At 43.9% G+C, this 22018-nt stretch overlaps 1 protein-coding gene across 4 annotated transcripts in view; it reads right to left on the bottom strand.

Annotated features, from left to right (window-relative positions):
- DCC (DCC netrin 1 receptor) overlaps positions 1-22018 on the bottom strand; it is a 1057140-nt gene that overhangs the window by 186252 nt on the left and 848870 nt on the right. For all 4 annotated transcript variants that reach the window (XM_069219408.1, XM_069219414.1, XM_069219423.1 and 1 more), the window contains exon 13: positions 5207-5348. In XM_069219408.1, the coding sequence (XP_069075509.1) occupies positions 5207-5348 (142 nt within the window). The remainder of the gene's footprint in view (positions 1-5206; positions 5349-22018) is intronic.

Below are 22018 nucleotides of genomic sequence, written 5' to 3'. Positions count from 1 at the left end.
TCCTTTCCCCTCTGAACCCAAAGATATCACCTGTGGTGTCCCCCAATGATCATCCCTTGGCCCACGCTTTTCAACGCATATATGACCCCGGTAGCCAACATCATCAGATCCCATGGTCTCAACATATTTTCCTGATGCAGATAACACCAACTCATCCTCTCACTCACTGACAACCCCACCACCACCAAAACCACAGATGCATGACAAGCATCGCTGACTGGATGAAAGTTCTGATCTTTGGCAACAGCAGAAACACATGAAATGACTCCTGGTGGCCTCCACAACTAGGACCCACTAGCTCCGAACATGTCAGAAACCTAGGATTCATCATTGACAGCAGGCTCACCATGATATTACTGTCTCTCCACCTGCTTCTTCATTCTATGCATGCTACGTAAGATCTTCAAGTGGCTACCCCTGCAGATGAGCCGGTGCTCATCAGCAGCCAAATGGACTACAGCAATGCCCTCTATGTAGGAATTGCCACACAACTCCTACAAAGACTTCAGGCCATACAGAATGCCACAGCCAGACTCATCCTTGACCTTCCCCGACAATCCCACTTCAATCCACATCTCAGGGTACTCCACTGGCTCCCCGAGCAGAAGAGATGCCAATTCAAGCTGCTGACTCAACCAAAAGCTCTACACAATCAGAGACCCGCTTACATTAACGACTGCCTGAAATTCCACCAACCATCTGGAAGACTATGCTCTGCCTCACTCTCATTTGCCCACACTCCTCGCATCCACCCAAGTAGAAGCAGAGGATGATCCTTCTGCCACATAGCAGCAAAATCCTAGGACAGACTCCCCACGCATCTCTATACCATCACCGCTCATCTGGAATGCCATATGGACCTCCAGACCTGGCTGGCTGAATGAGCTGCAGAGAGCTGTAAGAGCCTGAATAATCTTGTGGGTGAGTAGCCACTCTTTATAAATTCTGTTTGATTGACTGATTGAGAGTTAAACTAACCATAGATCTGAATTTTGGAACCAGGAAAATGTAAGAAACTTATTCTAGTCCCAAGACCATGTTACATACCAATTGAAAGTTATAATTTAACAATTTAGATTTAAAGTAGATAATGTCAAAAGCACTGTGGTTGATTCAAGGCATGTAAGAGTAGGTAAAAAAAAGTACTCTTATATACTCTTACATGTCTTTGTGAATTGGTCTAAAACACTGAAAATGGGACTAAATGTTAATAGTCACAAAGAATTAATTTAAAATTAGTAGAAATAGAAAGGACTTTGCCTTTTTTGCTCTTTTATTAATTATGAATTAGATGTTATTGGGATGTTATTGGGCTGATTGACAAAGTCACTTAAGAGTACTTCTGTAATGCAACTTCCCATACTCACAAATGTTGTTGTGAGTGGCCCAGTGTACCCAAAAGGGAAGCTGCAGCCCTTGTCTTCTTTTAACACCTAAATTAATTATAAGTTCTTATGAGCATCAACTGCTTACTGGCTATTAGAGCACAGATGAAAGACTAGGTCAGGCAACAATCTTCCTTGCTGAGCCATGTATACACTGTACGAAACTGGATTACTGGTTGAGCAGTTGAAACCCTTCTCAAGTAGCAACCACAATTCTTCACAGGGTGAAGTCATAAGCAAACCCTAGATTAACCGGTGCGCAACCCTCAGGTAGCTTGGCACAGAGCAGTCATGCTTAACTTAGAGGCAATGAGTAAAGTATGTGTGCAATGCTTTAAACAGTAACACAGTGAGAACACACCATAATCTCACATCAGTTTAGAAAAATTAGTAGAAAATTAAAGTACTTTTAATAAATAAAAGAAGACTAAAACAACAAACATCCAATCAGTAAAACTAGAGCTATGTATTTTTAAAGATTTAATGGAAAATAGCAGCAAAAGCTCAAAGCACTAACTCTAGATATCTGGTTGTGCCAGACTGGAACAAATTCAAAAGTTCAAAACAACCGTGATGGAGTGCGGTTCAGTTACAAGGACCCAGTTAGGCCTCTCTGAATAAGGTACCTTGAATTCTGGTTTGCGGAGGGTTGTGAGGATATGCGTTGAGATGCATTGCACAGCTGAAGTGATGTGTCAGTTCCAAGATGTTATGAGGCTGTGGTGTGACATTCTGCTTTGTCACCTAGGATCCTGTTGACAAGGACTTGTGATGCAAGGTTGAGTATTGAGGATGCATGGTGCAGTCTGTCTTGGCAATTCATTGGTTTGGAGGAGCTACGATGCTAAGTCTGGTGTCTTCATCAAGGCTGCCATTGATGAGGGGGTGCAAGGGCCTGTGCCAAAGATGTGTTTCGCAGCAGCAGTTCTGATGTGGTCACGGGCTGCGATAAGGGTCTTTTTGACTGTTCTGTTTGATGCATCGGTTCTGCACAGGGTTGCACAGCACAACAGAAGAGATGCATCAGTTCCACTGGATTCACAGAGTCTGGCATAGCACCTTTGGCCCATTTACAAGGGTTCAGGACTGGAGTTGCCCCACTTCGCAGGTTAGACTCACAGATGGTAGAGACCGGTGCTGGGTTAGAGGTTTTTGGAGCCTTCTGTCCCTGGGGTTCTAGTCAGGAGGCCAGCCAACTAGCCGTTGAAGTCACTTTGGGGTCCTGGGTTAAATAGATACATGTCATGTCCTTCTAGCCCAGCCAAGAGGGAAGCAGTCCTTTAGAGCAGCAGTCCACCAGAGTGGCAGTTCTTTCAGCAGCGCAGCAGTCCTTCTTAGCAGAGTATTCACAGGTTCGGAAGTGTACTGAAGAGGTGATGCCTGAGTTCCAATATTTACACCTGGTGCCCTTCCTCTGGAAGGTAAGAGAAGGTGAGCGAGGCATCCTGCTTTCCCTGCTCTGGCTTCAGACTAACTATGGAGAGTATGCAGTCATTTGTGTGGAGGCAGGACACAGCCTAATCATATGTTAGAAGGAATGTGCCCAGCTACGGTCTCCATTCCTGCCAGTAATGGCCCATCCAGGCACACCTAAGCTCTCTGTTGTGTGTGGTTGTCTAGGAGAAATACAGAAAGCCCAACTGCCAGCTACACCCAGTCATGTGTCCCAGAGACAGACTGTAACCACTATATGGCTAAGGCAGAACACTGCCAGCTTTCTAAAAGTGTCATTTTAAAAAATGTAACCTACAAATTTGACTTTGCCATAAGAGAGGATTTTTCAATAAAAATTCCAAAGACATTAAACATGAACTGGTTACCTGCTCCCATTTGGAAATTGCAGCTTATTACAGGCATTGAGCTAACTCCAATGTTATCCTATAGGAGTGTTAGGCTTGCAGTAGTGAAAAACAAATGTAAGTGTTTTTCACTGCCAGGACATGTAAAACTTAAAATGACCTGTCCTACTTTTCAAATGCATTGCACTCTACCCTCTAGACTGACAAGGGCCTACCATAGGGGTTGACTGATATGAATAAAAAAGCAAGGTGTCGCACTGGCAAAAGGTTTCTTTTGCAAGGTCAGAATGGGCAGTTTAAAACTGCACATAAGGACTGAAAATGACAGGCATGAGACCTGCTTAAAGGGCCACTAAAGTGAATGGCACAGTCAGTCCTGCAGGCCCACTAGTAGCATTTAATTTAGAGACCTTGGGTACTTGTAGTACCACTTTATTGTGGACTTACAAGCAAATTTAGCATGCCAACTGGGTGTAGGCCAATTCCATCATGTTTAGAGGAGAGAGCACAAGCACTTATCACTTGTTGGCAGGGGTAAAGTGTACAGAATCCTAAAGCCAAACCAAAACAAATTCAGCAAAAAATTGGAGGGTAAAGGCAAAACGTTTGGGGGTGCCCCTGCAGAGAGGGCTAGGGCCAACATACATGATACATGCATGCTTATATGTCATACGCAACCTACCCAGAGCCACTTACCACAGCTGCCTATATCCAACTGACAATATACTAAAAAGTAGGCAGTGGAGATAGCAGTTCAAAACCAGTTTTCAACCAGCATTACTGTGAGTGAGATCCATTTAGGAGACTCGCACTACAGCAACAGTCAAAAGCAGTGGTCAAAGTGCAAATAAGTTGGGGTTTTTCCAGGTAGAACTCAACTTCCACAGTTTATATACTTCCAGAAAATTAAACTGAAATCACCAGCGTTTACCAGGAGTATGCGTGAATACCTATAAAAGTCACACGTTTCCAGACTCAGGCCCTCATTACGAGTTTGGCGGGCAACGGAGGCCACCCGTCAAACTCATTCTGCCATCAGGCTTCCTGTGCGGCCCTATAAAGAGTTCACCGCAGGACTGGCGGGCAGAAACAGCATTTCTGCCCCCGGTCCTGTGGTGAACAAACCTTAACACTGACACCGACTCCTAATGGAGCCGGCGCCAATGTGGCGGTGCTGCGGGTGCAGCAGCACCCGTCGCGCTTTACACTGCCTGTAATTCGGGCAGTGGATAGCACAACGGGGCTGTTCATGGGGGCCCCAGCACTGCCCATGCCAAGTGTCTGGGCAGTGCAGGGGCCCCCATAGGGCCCCAGGCACCCCCTTTCCGCCAGCCTTTGCATGGCGGGGCTACCGCCATGGAAAGCTTGGCGGAATAGGGACTCGCACTGCCCTGGTGGATTGCAACTGGCGAGAATGCCAGGCTGTCCGCTGGCGGCAATCTGGCGGTGTTGGCGGTCCAACCATAGCGGCTCAATCATGGTCGTAATGTCGCAGTCGGACTGCCACTTTGGCGGCGGTCTGACCGTGACCGTGTCGGCCACCACATAATGGGGGCCATAATCTGGAAATATTTTGTGGACTCTATAAGGGCAAAAATTTGCAACCTGAAAAAATAAAGCCACGGGTGGAGAATCTGTGCTTTTTTTGTGACCGAGGCCCACAAATGTTAATGAAGTTTTTATTGGACTGAATCATATCAAGAGTGAACAATGCTATTCAAAGGAAAGCATCAGTTGAGGCCTATTCTAACTGAATGGAAAACAGAGTGACATTTCACTGCTGGATAATAAGCCAAGTTAAAGACTACAGTGCAAAATTCATTTAGAAAATAATTCAGCAGGAGTAAACGCGTTACACGAATGACAATATGGAACATAAAATATATAAAGGTTGTTCTTGTCAGCTTAATAAATGTCACCTGCCCAAAAAAAAGAATCAATGTTCTCTCAACGTGATACTTCATTCCCAAAGCATTTAATGTATCAAAAAGTCTCGCCAGCCTTTACCATGTGAACACTGACCTGTGAACAAGTACCAGAGGTTATTTGGCTCCAGAGTTTCCATCTCACCCCTGCGGGTCGTCTTCTTGTGCCGTATTTTATAACCTGTAATAAATCCATTTTGTGTGCCTGAAGGCGGTGGAAGCCAGCTAACTTTGATGCTCTGAAAACAAAAGTAAAAATAGAGTTGTTAGCCAGTAAGAGGACAAACTCAGGCACTGAATATGAACATAACTAACACGAAAGAGGCGGAAGCCAGAGCAGAGGACCGTACATTTGCAACAACAATAAATTATTTCGATAGGCACAAAAAGGGTTGGTCCTGTAATACAGCTGACAGTTTACTTTGGTAACAAAACAAAACAAAATACTATGTTTGATAAATGATAAGTCATTTTATATTGTGCTGGCAAAATATTTTACTGGAAATGAGAGACTTAATCAGCAGTGCAATTGCTGATTAATTACTTATTTATAATATAATTAATAGAGATTTGCAAAGTTACAATATTTGGGGAATATTTACAAGGAGCAGGCGCATCCGCTCTGATGCACCAGTTTTCTTGCATCGCCCTGCGCCCCTCTAATGAAACCAAGGTATCGCTGTATATACAATATAGCGGCAAACTTTTTGATGCTATTGTGGCGGTTTGCTGGACTAGCACCAAAAAGTTTGACGCTAGTCCAGCAAAGCTCAAGGAGGCCTATAGAAAATAGCCTACCATCACTTTCATTCCTGCTCTGAGCAGGCATTAAAAAATTACGCTTGAGTGGTGCAGTGAAATCTTGTAAATTTCACTGCATCATTTTTTGGGCCTCCCTGCCAGGAAACACCCCCCACTGCAAACATTATACCTGGTGCAAGTATAAGTGCCCCAAGGGCTTACAAAGTGGCTTAATGCTAGCATTGTATCAATTTGTAAATAAGGCACAGAGTGGGGGACTTGTTAGCGCTGCCTCAGCACCCAAAAAATGATGCTATGGCGGCTTTAAAGGGTGCAAGGGGCTTGTAAATATGCCCCTTTGTTTTTTACTTTTTTTTCAACTTCCATTAAAGTCTGTAGAAAGCAATTCAAAATTCCGAAAGGTTACAATTGTTTTTGGCTGTGCCTCTTAAATGTGAAAATTGTGGATTTTGTTACAACTGATGCCCCATAGATCCCTAATTTACGGATACAATATCGTCCATCTCACACTAAAGCCTTCAGTATCAGCACCAAAGGCTCTTTTCAGGAAAAAGTGTGATTTCCTAGCTCTTGAGGGGGCTTCATCACTGAGGTTGATTGACACCTCATCCTGTTACAAGGTTTTATCCTTGGACTTAGTCATTTATTTGATTCTCAGACTACCCCAACAGGGCAAGCATGAAAGCTGTAGCCAGGCAGGAGTCCAGAAGGCAGGATCCCTTTGTACACAGGGTCCAGCTGAAGCATTTTTATTTATGAAAAAACACAGAGAGTGGAACAAACCTGTATGTCGTGCCTGACCCAGACATACTGAGGTGAAAACTGACCAAGTGCCTGATTTAGAGTTTGGCAGACGGGTTACTCCATCACAAATGTGGCAGACATCCCGCCAGCTGTATTACGATTTCCATAGGATATAATGGAATTGTACTATAGCAGACAGGATATCCGTCACATTTGTGACGGAATAACCCCATATGCCAAACTCTAAATCAGGCCCTAAGGGCCACATGCACGGAATTCCGGATTTGCGACTTGGAAATTGCGAGTCAGAGCGACTCGCAATTTGAGAATCGCAAACCCTAATGTACAACAGTGCCAATGACACTGTTTGCGATTCCCAATGGGGTAGGTCGCAATTTGTGACCCCATTGGGAATGGCCGCCCTCACAGGGATGGTGCCCTGCTGGAGACAGCAATTCAACCACCATGTCTGTGACCGCTTTTAAATAAAGCAGTTTTTTTTTTCAAATATAAAAAATGAAAAGTTTTCTTTTCATTTTTTCAGAACAGGCAGTGGTCCGTGGGACCACTGCCTGCCCTGAAAAAATATTTTCGCTGCCATTCACAAAGGCCATGGGGACTCCTTCCCGTTTGCGAATGGGTAAGCATCAGTTTGAAACTGGTGCTAACTGCGATTGTTTTGCGACCACATTCGCGGTCACAAAACAATCATACATGGGACTGTGACTCGCAATTAGGAAGGGAACACCCCTTCCTAATTGCGACTCACAAACCCTTATTGCGATTCAGTAAATAGATTACCAAATCGCAAAAATGGGTCTGTACATCGCAAACAGCATTTTTCAAGTCGCAAACGTCCCGATTCGCGGGTTTGCGACTTGAAAAATGCTTTGTACATCTGGCACTAAGTCTCAATCAGTTCTTGGGGCTGGAAACACTGGTCCTGGTCAGCTCTGCTGCTCCAGGATCTCAATACTAGTTCTGGGCATAAAGTCTTTCTTTAGTTATGATTCCTATGGGCTGCAAACTACAGTGGTCAGATGGTCCTTCTTCAAATCAAGAGGCCTTTTGACTTGTGCATCCAAGCAGCAGCCACTTGATCCTTGCAGATCAATTCCTTTCCCTGGCTGTCACCATTAGTCTTAGGGTTTCTTTCTTGCAGCAGTCAAGCAGAGACTTTTTTTACTTCAGATGTTAGCTTCACTGGTCCAGGAGTGTTCAGTGGAGGCAGTTAAACAGCGCTAGTCTTTCCCATTAAATCCCGAAACCTTTTGGCAGCACTTCCCTTTTCAGTTTAGTTAAAACCTCCCCAGAATGCTCATCCAAAATGGGTCCCTGCCCTCCACCAGCTGCAAGAGCCTTGTTTCTCCTTCTAGTCACTCCACTATGAAAATAAGATTTCTTCACCTCTGTCAGTGCCAGCCCTGACTTCCCACTTTCTGCAGGCTCACACAAAAAGTCTAGGGAGGCCCTGGGAATTCATAGTTTCAGTTGCTGACTGCCCCAGCTCTTCAAAGGAAGAGCTGTACAAACTGTTCTGCAAATGCCAATTCTTCCTTTCCAATTTGCCGATGACCTCTACCAAGTGGCAATGTTAACGCCATTCATAGCTTCCTACTGTCAAAGGCAAAACCATTGTCTTGCAGGAAACGGGTTGTTAACAGCCAGTGATGGATGTACAGTCACACTGTGGAGCCAGGCTGTGAGGCAAACCAGCTCTAAATCAGTTTACTTTCAGGCAGCACAAAGTATGCTTTTATAAAGTTACTCTTACACTTAAATTATCAAAATTAATTTTGCCTGAGTTTGATTTCTAAAGCAAGGTGGAAAACAATAAACTAAAATGGATTTTATCAATAACCAATCTGCACTGTAACACACACAGCTTTTTGTAGCGGTTCACTGTGGGGCCATACATTTCCTTAATATCTAGCATGCCCCAGTTTCGTATATCAAGTGGGATTACAAAGTACATGTTAGGAGCAACTTAGCCAACATGTAAAAACAGGGTTTACTTATACTATTAATTTACAGGCTATTAATAGCACAATATGTGTCATATATGTGGGTGGTGTAAATAAACATGGAATCTCCCATATCACACAGATATGTTCTATGGCACAGTTACATATTCTGCACAATCTACCATGGCTTTGCTGCAATCTCACATAAGCCATTCACGTGAAAATCTAGCACAGTACATATTTTAAGCAGAAAGCACACAGTGACACTATTTAACAGTCTCACTGCACAGAGTCCTACATCCAGCAAAATCAAACAAAAACAAATGATGGTAAGGACATTATAAAAAAGACGTCCTTGGTAATAAACAGAATATTGCACACCACAAATCATAACTCATGTGCGGCCTGTGCTCATCGTAGTTCTTTTTCAATATGTTTATTCATTCTGTCTCCAGTGCTGTCACTGACAGGTTGTTCCATGCATTTAAAACTTTTTTGAGTGTTTTCCTCGAAGGCTTCATTGAACTACCAGTTGTGTGCTGTGAATTCTCATGCTCTCTTTAGTTTCTATCACAATCCATTCTCTTTAGATGTTTACCTTCATGCTCATGAATCATTTATTGGCCTTTCTCTAGTTGGTCTTTGCCCTTCCTAAAACATATTGGCATACAACTATAAGGTTTAAATCATCTGCAACAGATCAAAATGTCAGATGGCCGTAGCATGACCATAAATAACTGTGTCTAGGTCAGTTTTATAGATGCATTAAACCCTGTCATTTTGCCTGCTGCTTATATAAGTTTGGTGATCGCCAGAAGGTCATTAGGTTATTGAGTACCAATACACCAGCATTGTAAGACTCTACCTGTTACACTTTGGTGTGAGGGTAAGTGCCTCCATTAGGGGGATCTATTTGCCTGTAGTTGCACCCATCCTTCAACAAACCACCAGGTATTCTGTGAAAAAAACTTTGGTCATTTCCAAAGCTCCACCCACGGGGAAGGGCACACAATTGATACTATCACCTTGGAATCCTTGCATCTACTGCACAACACAACTTTCACATAGTTGCATGGTTTTCAAGTAATCAAATCGAAATTCCATCATAGTGTCCTCCTCTGGCCCTATGCACCCTGACACTATACATTTTCTGCTGTGAAATAAGGATGCTACATCCCAAGCTCATCATCAAGCGTTATTATTTCCAACACACACAGAATAATAACACTATTACAGGCATTATAGTACTATAACCACATTGTAGCAGTGAAGTTCCTAATTTCTTCTGCAATGAGACTTAGGATCTACCTCAAATGTTAATTCTTTGGAGCTCCATATTCATCGTTGTACATTAGGTTGTGAGAAGTTTGTGCAGCACATTTCTAATATTTGCTTGCTCCCATTCTCATCTCTGATGCTGAACTTCTTAAAATCGCCAAGAAAGAGGTAATTGATCAATGTATACTAATTAAACTTTGGTCTCTACCACATCCCACCAATCTGTCTTGATGCCACCTGATTGACTGTGACACACAGTGGTAGAGCTGATATTTTGTAACATACCGAAGAACCAAAATTTACTTGATGCTGTTCAGGTTTGTTACTCTCTAAATCCGTGAATTGCAGTAGCCTATGTCATGTTGAAAAAAGCACCCAGTCTTGAAGCTTCTTTTGGCTTCTAGTGAGATAATAGATCTTTTCAAAGTATCTGTCTGATTAAAAAATGCACTCTTCACTTCAACTTCGGCACTCTAACAGTGCACTCTCTAAGTATATTCTGACTTGTGAACTCTCTTATGCAGTACCACACTATGATCTGCACCCTCTTCTGGCTTAATTACCTGGGACCTTGGGACTCCTACGGTTTCAACAGTGTTGGAAATGGGGTCTCTAGCTGGCAGAGGCATACACTTTTGTCCAAGTAGGGACAACAATCTTAGTCAGGGTAAGTCACACACAATCCAAATGATCCTGTGCCCAACCTCTGGTAGCTTGGCACTGAGCAGTCAGGCTTAACTTAGAAGGCAATGTGTAAAGTATTTTTGCAATAAATCATAAAGTAACACAGTGAAAATACCACAAAAATACACCACACAGGTTTAGAAGATCCAATAAGCACAAGTTGAAATATCACTTTTAAAAGGTATAAAAGAGTCTTACTCCTTAGAAATAAACAGTTGTTTATTTATTACACACAGTACCTGGTATGCGTCAAAATAACAACGCATGGAGACTGCAGAGGAGGTGATACGTGGAAAAATAAGGTGTGTGTCAGATTAGATTATCGGACATGGCACAGATGATGCATCATTTCTTTCCACGCCGGAAGGGGCTTGCGTCATTTTTCGGCACATAGTCTTGGTTCCTCATTGCAGTGCGGGAATACTTTGATGCCCAGGGACAATGTGGAGAAAATCCTTGATGCGCCGGAAGAAGGCACGGGCACTGCGTCAATCCGGTAGATGATGCATCAATTTTCCATCACAAGGCAAGCGCTGCATTGAATTACCAGTTGGGAAGTCGGGTCTGCATTGTTCTGGTCAGCTGTGTGGCAATTTCTCGGTCACAATGCAGGCTTCACATCAATTTTGGTAGGTGGTGCGTCAATTTTCAATGCACAAGGAATTTTCTGTAGAGATTTAGGGGATCATTTTGACCCTGGCTGTAAAAACTGCCTACCACCGCGGCGACAGCCGCCAAAAGAACATCGCCGCGGCTACCAGCCATCTGCAGGATTATGACCACAGCCGGATTTCCACCAGAAGGATGGTGGTAAGGTGGCACTGCTGCTAGCAGCAGCGCCACGCCAGTAGACCGCCGCAGACCGTTTCATGACCCATGATTTGGCCTGGCGGTGTTCTGCTGGCGGATGCTGCTGCTGGCAGCAGCTCCCCGTCCAGTCTCCTGCCGGAGGACCCCCTCACAACAGGTAAGTCGGGTGCTCCGGCAGGCGATGGGGTGGGGGGGTGTTGTGTGTGTGGGGGTGTGTGTGTGTATGTCTGTGCGTGTGTGAATGTGGGTGGGTGTTGCGTGTTGTATGTGTGCGCATGTATGGATGTGTGAGTGTGTGTACGTTGTGTTGTGTGAATGGGTGTGTGCTTGCATGTATGTAAGTGTGTGTGGATGTGTGTGAATGGATGTCAGCATGCATGGATGAATGTGGGAATAAGTGTGTGAATGCGTGTGTGCATGTGTGAATGAAGGTGCGTGAATGAAGGGGGTCTGGAGAGGGAGAGGGGTGGGAGGGAAACCTGGGGAGGGGGCAGGAAAGACCTCTATCAGTGACAGGGAAGGAATTCCCTGTCACTGATAGTGCCTACAGCCATGGTTTTCATGGCGGTACAATTGCCACGGAAACCATGGCGGTAGGCGGGGTCATAATCCCACAGATGGGCTAGTGATGGCGGCCGGGCTGGAGACTGAAGTCTCCAGCCTGGCGGTCGGTTACTGCTGTGGCGGGTAGTGTGGTACATTGGCGGAAATGTCTTAATTTGGAGAAAAGTACGGCCAGCCTGTTGGCAGTACTTTCCTCCATATGAACGCCGTCCGCCGGGGTCATAATGACCCCCTAAGTCTTTTTGGCCCTGAGACTTCAGAATCCAAGCTCAATCCAAGTCCATGGAGAACACTTTTGGGGAAGGCAGAGTCCTTCTCAGCAAAGTCAGAGGCCAGCAGGGCAGCAGCACGACAGCAGTCCTTCTCAGCAAGGCAGTCCAGATGAGTCCTTTGGTCAACCAGGCAGTTCCTCTTGACAGGATGCAGTTGTAGGTCCAGAAGTGTCTAGTTTCGTGGGGTCAGAGACCCAGTTTATATACTCAAAAATGCCTTTGAAGTGAGGGAGACTTCAAAGAGTGGTTTTGAAGTGCACAAGTTCCCCTTTGGGTCTAGTTCTATCTGCCAGGGTCCTAGTGGGGGGTTGATCAGTCTATTGTGTGGGGGCAGGCCATTGGACTTTGTAATGTATGTTTCAGACCCTTAACTCTACCAGCCCAGGAAGACCCATTTAATATGCAGATGAATGCAGATGGGACTGAGTGTCCTGTGTTTGTGGTTATCTGGGTGAAATGAACAAGGGAGCTGTCAACCAGGACAGACCAGATGTTGATTGGGGACACACTGTAAGGCACAGATAGTTTAAAGTGCAGAGAAATGCTCACTTTCTAAAATTGGCATTTCTAAAATAGTAATATAAAATTCAACCTCACCAATAAGCAGGGTTTTCTATTACCATTCTAGCCATACTAAATATGACCTGGTTACCCCTTTCAGATCATAATCTACCACTCAAAAAGTATATGAGGGTTGTCCTAATACTAGTCTATGAAAAGAGAAGGCCTCACAGTAGTGGAAAACGATTGTAGGGGTTTTTCACTACCAGAACATATGAAACACATATGTACATGTCCTGCCTTTTATCTACATTGCACCCAGCCCTATGGGTCACCTAGGGCCTACCTTAGGGGTGACATACATGTAGAAAAAGAGGAGTTTAAGGCTTGGAAAGTTCTTTTAAATGCCAAGTCGAGATGACAGTGAAACAGCACACACAGACCTTGCAATGGCAGGCCTGAGACATGGTTATGAGGCTACTTATGAGGCTAGCACAATCAGTGCTGCAGGCCCATTAGTAGCATTTAATTTATAGGCCCTGGGCACATGGAGTGCACTTTACTAGGGAATTATAAGTAAATCAAATATGGCAATGGGGCATCAACCAATGTTACCATGTTTAAGGGAGAGAGCATATGCACTTTAGCACTGGGTAGCAGTGGTAAAGTGTGCAGGGTCCAAAAACCAGCAAAAACAGTGCCAGAAAAGTGGAGGGAGGCAGGCAAAAAGTTGGGGGATGACCACCCTAAGGCTGTCAGATCAAACAAACAGTATTCTAACTCTGGAGCACAGTGAGCCCACAGAGCCCATCCACAACCATTGTCACATATGAGTTAACTCCCCTCAACCCCTCCCCCACCCCCCCAAGCACCCACCACATTTCCAAGGTGATACAATCAGTTAGCTGTCTTAATTATTAGCAGAAATCCACTAACTCATCACCTTAATGCTCTGATGATGATGCCATTAGAGAAACATCCATTTGAGTGTGTATCATTTAGAGGTGATTTTACTACTACACTGCAGTACTGCAGTAATTTTTTACCAAAGTACTTTAAGGTAATTAATGTCTTTTGTTGAGTGAATAGTATTGAATCACCAGCAGGAACTTCCTGCTGTTACCTGGAATATCACTTTGGCCCAAACTCCTCTTTAATGTTTCTAGTGGAAACAATTTAACACACTTAGTACCTGCAAAGACATCTGTCAGTTCTTGAGCTCCTAATGTACAAGGTCACGTTATGTGTGACAGTAATTTATCCATCAGATATACTCCGTTCCTCTGCTGATACCTCCGAACCGACGACATTGCTGTACATGGCCACTGTCAGCTGAACCTAGTCTCCATAGACACTGCAGGAGGACACTGCAGCTAGGATTTATATTAATAGTGCTTCACACGTGACCTACTCGCTTCTAGGAAATCAATGCCTGAGGCTGGGAAGAGCTGGGACGCCCTCTCTTTAGAGAAGATAAATAGAAGCCTGGACGCCAGTCCCTGGTGCTCGCTCTATTGGATAAATGCGCACCGCGAGGGAAATCTCTCGGCGCCAGAGCTGCACCACTTCACACGCTCGGCGCGCGCACAATTCCCTAGCACAGCAGGTTTTCAAGCATTCATGGAAGAAATACAAATATGCACCCTTGTTTTCAAAGTGGTATCGGAGCAATGTCTCTAAACATGAAGGCCTGATTTACCTATACTAGCCTATACCCAAGTTGTTTAGCTACGATGTCAATATTTTGAAGCATTTCACCAACTTGTGGTCATGAAACGAACATTCACTTATGTATGTGCAGAAAAGTACACATACGTGAATGGGAGTAACATTATAAAATGCATGACTTTGAATGGACACAGTTTGACTAAGGTTATAATTGGCTTTGTCACTGACATTGGGTCCCCACTGAGCAGTGTGCTTCCGGTCCGCAAAGCACTTCACCATCAGCCCCTCCTCAGGGTTAGTAAGTGCAAAACAATCCCCTTTGCACCTCCTAGATGACTATTGATGGATGACCGACTGGTATGATAAAGTATCCCTTGCAGTGCTTAAATTGTTGGCCACATTTGAGGGCTCATAATGCAAAATCCTGTTTTGGACTCTATGTACTACGGCAATTCCAGTAGGTTCATAATAACATGGCTGTGAGTTCTGTGGCCACTGCATCACTGGAACAAAGCTGCACCCGACTGAAAATACCCAAGTAGGTCAAAACTGGTTTGGGGTTGCATTTGCTCTGGTACAGAAAGAAGCTAGCCTGGCGGTTTGGGCTGGACTGTTACGACTGAAGCAGGACCTTGCATATAGATTGGTCTAGTCTGAGGTGGCACAGTGGGCAAAACAACAGATTGTGATCCAGCCTGAGTAATTCCCAGCGACTAAGAATTATTCAAAGATTCCATCTGTCATATTTGTTATACTCTTCACAATACTATGGACTGTATACGTTTTTGACTGACAGCAAATACTGAACTGTAACCCAATGACAACTTCTGAATACTTTTTTCAGGATATAACTTGTGCACGGCTTATTCATCATTTTAAATTCAGTAAGGGTATACTCCAGGCTAAGATCCAGTCTACCTGTGGCATTTTGGATAACTTAAAGTCCTGTCTTACAGACCTTGGTAATGCCAAGGTACTAGATGTTGCCATAGTGCAGGCAAAAAGTAGTAAGAGCCAGAATAACCCTCCTCTGGATAGAGGGGGGAATACCAAAACACTGCCTTGAGTCTTTTGGGCATACTAAAAGAGTAGGTTGTCATTGCCTTAATTTGAAAGTTGAATAATAAATTACTGTCCATCCAGACAGATCTGTCTGTCGTCTATCCGAACAGGGTAAGAGGTTTTCTCCTTGGCCGACTTCTGGGCTCCTTCTATCCTGCAAGCATATTCATTTGAATGTGTCTTTCTGACAGCCTTATGATAGTTTTTAATTGGATCCACATATGCATTTATAGCTGTGGAATCGTATGATTTCCACCACACATGTTCTAACACTTTAAGGCCTTTTTTTAACTCCATTAGGTTCTCATCAAACCAGGTGGCTGAGGATTCTGAGTTTGGTGTATCAAGCGCAAATATAATCCATGTCTTTCCTTTTAAATTTCCTTTCCATATCAGAGTCTAACCGAGATTGAGCTCAGAAGAACACAGAAAGTGAATCCATCTCATTTATGCCACCGTCTAGTGACACCCTGAATGAAAGTCCCACCTCGGGGTGCTTGTTTAAGGGGCGGAGGTATAGGAACCACTTAGTAATCAGTACATGTCATAGGAAAAGGGTTGTCCATGTCCAGCAAGGCTCGGTTAGAAAACAGAGGGCCAAGTATATGCCCCACCGAATGGATGGGTTCAATATACAGCTGGGTAACCTAAAATACTTCAAGATTTTTATCATGTTCAAGGCAGGAGTGTGGCTCATTATCAACATGGAGATTAAGATTTCCAAGAATACTGACGTTACCATACCTCTGCACACAGGGTGCAATCACTTCTATGAAGGGGTCAAAAAAGTATACAAGTACACGCGAGAACAGAAAGTTTTTAGTGAAGGGAATAAAAACAAGACACATTCACAATCAGGACCAGTGACCTGCTCCAATGTGTATGCAAAAATTGATATACATGTATCTACCCTGTGATTAGATCGATGAAAGCAGAAAGCTGCAAATGTGACACTTTTGTTTAAAATGGGAAGTATCAAACCTGGAGAAACTTAGCTGGAAACTATCTTACTTCGGCCGATAACTGTTTGCAAATTGATTTCCTGAGTAATTTGCAAAAACTGTATGAAACGTGCTCACGTTTGCACGAATCTTGAAACATTCAGGTGGTGTGTGCAGTGGTTAGGGATAATGACAACCTGTCCCTTTTTAGTGACTGCTTGAAATTCATCACGACCAGTAAAGTACATTATTTAGTCCCTACAGTGCTTCATTCCACACGTCTGCCTTTTCTAGGCGCTGTAAATAGCAAGTCATATTGTTTTCCAGCCTCGTGCTACTCAATGTATCGATGTTGGAAGGGGCGAAGGCTGAGGCAGCATCGCCAGAGCGCCCTGCAGATTAGCAGATGTTTCATAGATCATTCAGATCAATGACCCAATCCTGCCGTGAAGTGTTGCTGTAAGTGATGGGAGACGGAGATGCAACCAAACTGCTTTCACGAGCCGTGACTTGTTTGGAAGCAAAAAATCTCCTCAATTAGACATATTCTGGCAAAAAATATCATGGTCAGATTTACGGTGGCGTAGCCAGTGTGTCAAGGACCCTAGTCCAAGGAAGGAAAGGGGTCCACTAGCCTGTGTTTGAGCAGTGAAATACAGCCATAATCGGGGTTTGAGTTACCCGGCTGCCACTGCGCCTGCTGCATCAATGGAAGCTACTGCCCTGTTGGACATATTAGTTATTCGCACCTCAATATCCAAGTGTTAAGCACCTCGTATGTCAACAGCGAGCCAGATAAGCACGGTGCCTGTTTTGCACCTACATTTTTAGAAGGAACCAGCTTCCTGAACAAGATTACCCCACTGCCGTTGCTCTATCGTTTTAGCTCTGATCTCCACCATTTTCTTAGTCGGCATTCAGTCAGTGCTGGTGTCCCGATCTTCAAGCGTCTTCCATTTTACGAGCAACGCGTCTGTTTGCAAATTATAGCGAGATGATCCATTTCTGTATATTTGTTTCGACTATTTTCCACACTCGATATTGCAATGACCTCTGCTGTCAATTGAAGGTCATGTTTCCTCTATGTTGCACTCAAGGGGGATAGTATGAGTCGCATGACATTCATGCACAGACATTGTCTCACGTCGGCCCTGTTGATAAAACATATTTTTATCTACATATGAATGTTCTGCTCCCATTAATATTATTTTCTTGAAACTGCTACAAACGTGTCCTAAATAAACCCTGTTGAAGCCGATCAGCCAGAAGACACAGGCAAGAAAGATGTGTTCTTGTTTAAACGGGATGCCTTGCAGTGCTTAATGGCTGTCACATCCGTGATTACACAGGCCAAGCACTGGCAACCTCAGGCACACGAGAGCTGCACGACCATCTGCAGGAAAACGCCTGTTAGCATGCAAATGCACCAATTAAAATGCACATGCCCCCGACGCTGATGTGCCAGTCTAGCTCTGATCTCCTGTACCAAGTGTGCCATGACTAACTATACCCGATAGTGAAGATGCGGGGCTTCGCGAGCATGTGCGCGCGGCGAATGTCATGCGCTCGCGACTGTGATACGCAGTGCTGACTAACGCAGCACTAACATTCAGTAAGACCAGAAGCATTTGTAACCATTCAGGGGAAGAGGGCTAGCAATCAATACCTGAGTCACATTTTCAATATGATGTCTGACAATTTGCATCTAACTGATTAGCAATTATCGCACCTGCAGGTGACTTTAATTTTAATTACCGATTGCACCAGGGCTGATTACAAAAAATGATACCTGAATGCAAGCAGGCAGACAAGTGTCTAAAAAGCAGCAACTCCAACAATGCCTGTATAATGAGGGTATTAGGATGCATATTATCACAAATCCAGTAAATATTCTAGGAGATTTCCATTTTAAACAATGTTAATGTACTTTTGCCTAATTATGTGGCATTAATACATTTCAAGCTGTCCTCTAATCATTCTAACTTGGCTAATCCTCGGCTTCACGGTGGGACGTGAAAGCAATTTAAATTATAAATGGATTTATAGGAAGGCGTATAACAACAGCCATGAAACAAAGGCCCCCAATGCTCTTTTGAAATAAATATTCATGTTTGATAAATGAAAGGTTGGTATGTATTGCGGTAATATTGTTTTAATAGGTTTCAAAAAGGCCTCTTGGCTGCTCCGTTTATGGTACAAAATGGTAAATAAATCCCACCCGGAGGAGGATTTGTGTATGATGACATCACAACTAAGAGATACAGCGTTTGTGTACATTGGCATTTAGGTCTAGAAAGCCTGGCTGAACAGCAAGAGAGCGATGTGCCTCAATCGGGGGTTGGTATGTTTACATTCATAAAGACATTACAACAAGTCACCTATTTATAGCTGTATTCTTGCATGTTTGTAATTGTATATACCGATAAACTCAGTGATTTGACCAGGAGCTCAGGATTTACAGTGAACCGGATTCGGCATGGGCTAAACTACATCTTCTTACTCTGGTGATGAAAGAAGTTATTTCGCAGACTATGGAACATACTCTAAAATAAACTGTGGAATAAAAGCATATGATATCAAGCATTGCTTAATAAAACCTTAGCGTGTGCCTGGTATTATATTTTCAGTTTCAGTATTGTAAAGCATTTGTAATCTGTGTCATTTATTTATTAATTATTTATTTCTGTGATTTTATATAGCGTGGGCCTTACCCATGTGTTGGAGTGCTTTACAATGGAACAGAGAACGTTACAAGAGAAATTGAGAGCAACACGGTAGTAGGAAACAAAATGTATAGCTACTGTGGTTACTCATGACAAGTTACTTATTTACATCGTACATAAAAAATATTTAGAGAAATTACAATAGAGATACAAGGCTATACAGAAGAATACTAGCTATTTACTGAATTAAATCCAGGGTAACTTAAAATAGGACACTTAAGTAACAGAGTTATAGCTCTCGAGATAGCTAAATAGCAGTTAGAGATATGCCAATAAAGGTGTGGTTGATGGCCTAGTACGGTTCTTGACAAATTGTGTTATTGTGAAAAATAACTTTGGAAGACAAAGTTTTTGAGGCCCGTTCTGAAGGTTCTGAAGTATGTGGTGGTTTGAAGGTTTATAGGCAGTGAGTTCTAGATTCTAGTCCCACTATCTGAGAACGACTGCGCCATGAATCGTTCCCTTCTGAAAGCAAGAGGTTTGAGTAGCAGAGTTTTAGCATTTCGTGAGGGTCTAGAGCCACCAGATAATTTGAGTTTGTTTACTAGGTAACAAGGGCTGGAGGTTTGAATGGCTTTATGTGTGATGTAAGCAGTCTTCGGTGGCTTCAATAGGAAGCCAGCAAAGAGTTATCAACATAGGTGTGATATGGTCATTTCTTTCAGCCCCATAAACGATATGCGCAGCTGAGTGGAGGATGAACTTTAGAGGAGATGGGTGTGTCTTGGGGGAGGGCAGCAAGAAGAGAGTTACAGTAATCAAGACTGGCGAGTACAAAGGATTGGACAAGAGTTATCAGGTCTTGCTCAGGAATAAAACAGCAGATCCCCCAGAGAAGTCACAGATGAAATCATGCATTCTTGGCTATGGTGTTGATTTGGGAGTGGAGGTTGAGTATTTTGTCTAGGATGACACCTAGGGATTTGGCACTGTCAACGATGGTGGGTTTGCTGTTGAGAATGTTTAAATTATCCATCCATGTTTGAATAGGAGGTGGGGAGTTTGAAATAGAGATGAGAAGGAATTCAGTTTTAGAGGGATTCAGCTTGAGGTGATGAGAGGTCATCCATTCATGGATGGAGTTAAGGGTGGTGGCGAGAAGTAAGATGTTATATGCGGAGGAGAGCCTGAGGGAGATTTAAGTGTCATCAGTGTAGAGGTGATAGAAGATCCCGGCTTCATTAAAAGGGCTCCTAGCGATTCAATGAAAAGATTGAAAAGGGCTAGAGCTAGGATAGAGCCCTAAGGGACACCATAGTCAACAGATGTTGTAGTTGAGCGACTCTTTTCAATTCTAATCAGCTGAGATCTCCCTGTGAAGTAAGATTCAAACCATTTAAGTAGTATACCCTCAATACCCATCTTTGTATTAGTGTGTTGATTAGTATGTGTGAGAGAACAGGGCTGATTGCGGAGGCACCCTAATTTTTTGCCCCCATTTTCCACTTTTGGCTGGTGTTTTCCTGACTCTGATGGTGCCCTGGGTACTGCTAACCAGTCCCAGGGCCTGTGCTCTGTGTAAAATCAGTATGCAAATTAGGCTAATTATAATTGGCTAAGTAAACCTACCTATAAGTCCCTAGTATATGGTAGGGCATGGAAGTTTAGGGACCCCAGCATATGTAGTGCCCCCATAGGTGCACTGCTGAGGTGCCCAGTGTCATTTTAAATGCAGGCCTGCCTTGCCGGCTGCTTTTAAATTAAAGTTATTTGCAAATTCGACTTTTGAATTAAAAGTAGTTCCAAAGTCTTAGACTACCTTATTTGTACATATAAGTCACCCCTAATGTGTGCCCTATGTGCCCCTAGGGCTGGGTGCTATGCAACTATAAGCAGGGACCTTATAAAAATAGTTTTATAAGCCCTGGTGAGGTAAAACAGCCACATTTGTTTTTCCCTCATTGTAGTGAATGGCCTCCATAGGCTAGAATGGGGAGACTTTATTTAAATTTTAAAAGTCCCCTTAAGTAACAGATACCAGAAGTTTGATATCAAATTAATTGTTATAATAAATACCACAACTTCCAGTTGTTGGATTTAATATAACTTGTTCAGGTAAAGAGTTTTGAACTTTACCTGAAAAGTTGCCAACTTCAGCCCTGCAGTGGTTTTGCTGCTGTGCTCTGATTGGCCAGCCTCTGGAAGCCTGGTTAGTCTGCCCTGATGAGATGTGAAGTGGCCTGGCTCCACACAAAGAGATGTGCCTGGGGGAGGAGGTCTCCCCTCAGCAGATCGTGAAGCAGGAAGGGGGAGCACTGCCAAACTGGTCTTCAAAGGCAGAGAAGGACATTTGGAGCAACCCAGTAACACCCTCACATCCTGCAAACCCAGGCAATTAGGTGCCCCCTTGATTAGATTAGGAGAGGGCAGGAGAGGGGCGTGTTTAGGATTTTTAGGGTGGGCTCAGCTGGATGTAACCTCCAAAAATCACTTTCAGCCATGATGGATTTTTGAGGAATGTTGCTCCCTGGGATTGATTTTTGCCACGCTTCCCTGGAAGTGGTCATCACAGGGGGAAGGACCCTGCCCATGATTGGAGAACCAGGGCCCCCCTGTTTTTCACCCAGGAGCAAGGATAAAACTGGCAGGCCTGCACCCACACCTCAGATCCCCATCAGATTCCAACAAGGAAGAACTACAGGAGAAGAAGGACTGCCCTGCTGGACCCCTGGCCTGCACCTGGACCCTGCACCCTGAAGGACTGCACCAGCTGCACACTTGGGCTTCACCACAAGAAGGACTTTGCCTGGCTTCAACTGGTTCAAGGAGGGACTCCCTGTTTGCTACAGGTGAAAACGTGCTAACCAGAGTACCCTGCACCAACTCCTGAAGAAACCAACCAGCTGACCACTGTCCAGTGGCCAAAAAGGAGTTTGCACCAGGTGCATTTTGGGTGTTGTAGTACACACCCCCAAGGAGCATCTCAGAGCTTCTGG

Source organism: Pleurodeles waltl, chromosome 1_1 (genome assembly GCF_031143425.1).
Source record: "Pleurodeles waltl isolate 20211129_DDA chromosome 1_1, aPleWal1.hap1.20221129, whole genome shotgun sequence".
In the NCBI taxonomy this organism is placed as follows: Eukaryota; Metazoa; Chordata; class Amphibia; order Caudata; family Salamandridae; genus Pleurodeles; species Pleurodeles waltl.
The sequence above is the reverse complement of the archived record's forward strand: the minus strand, read 5'-3'. Positions and strand labels throughout refer to the sequence as shown.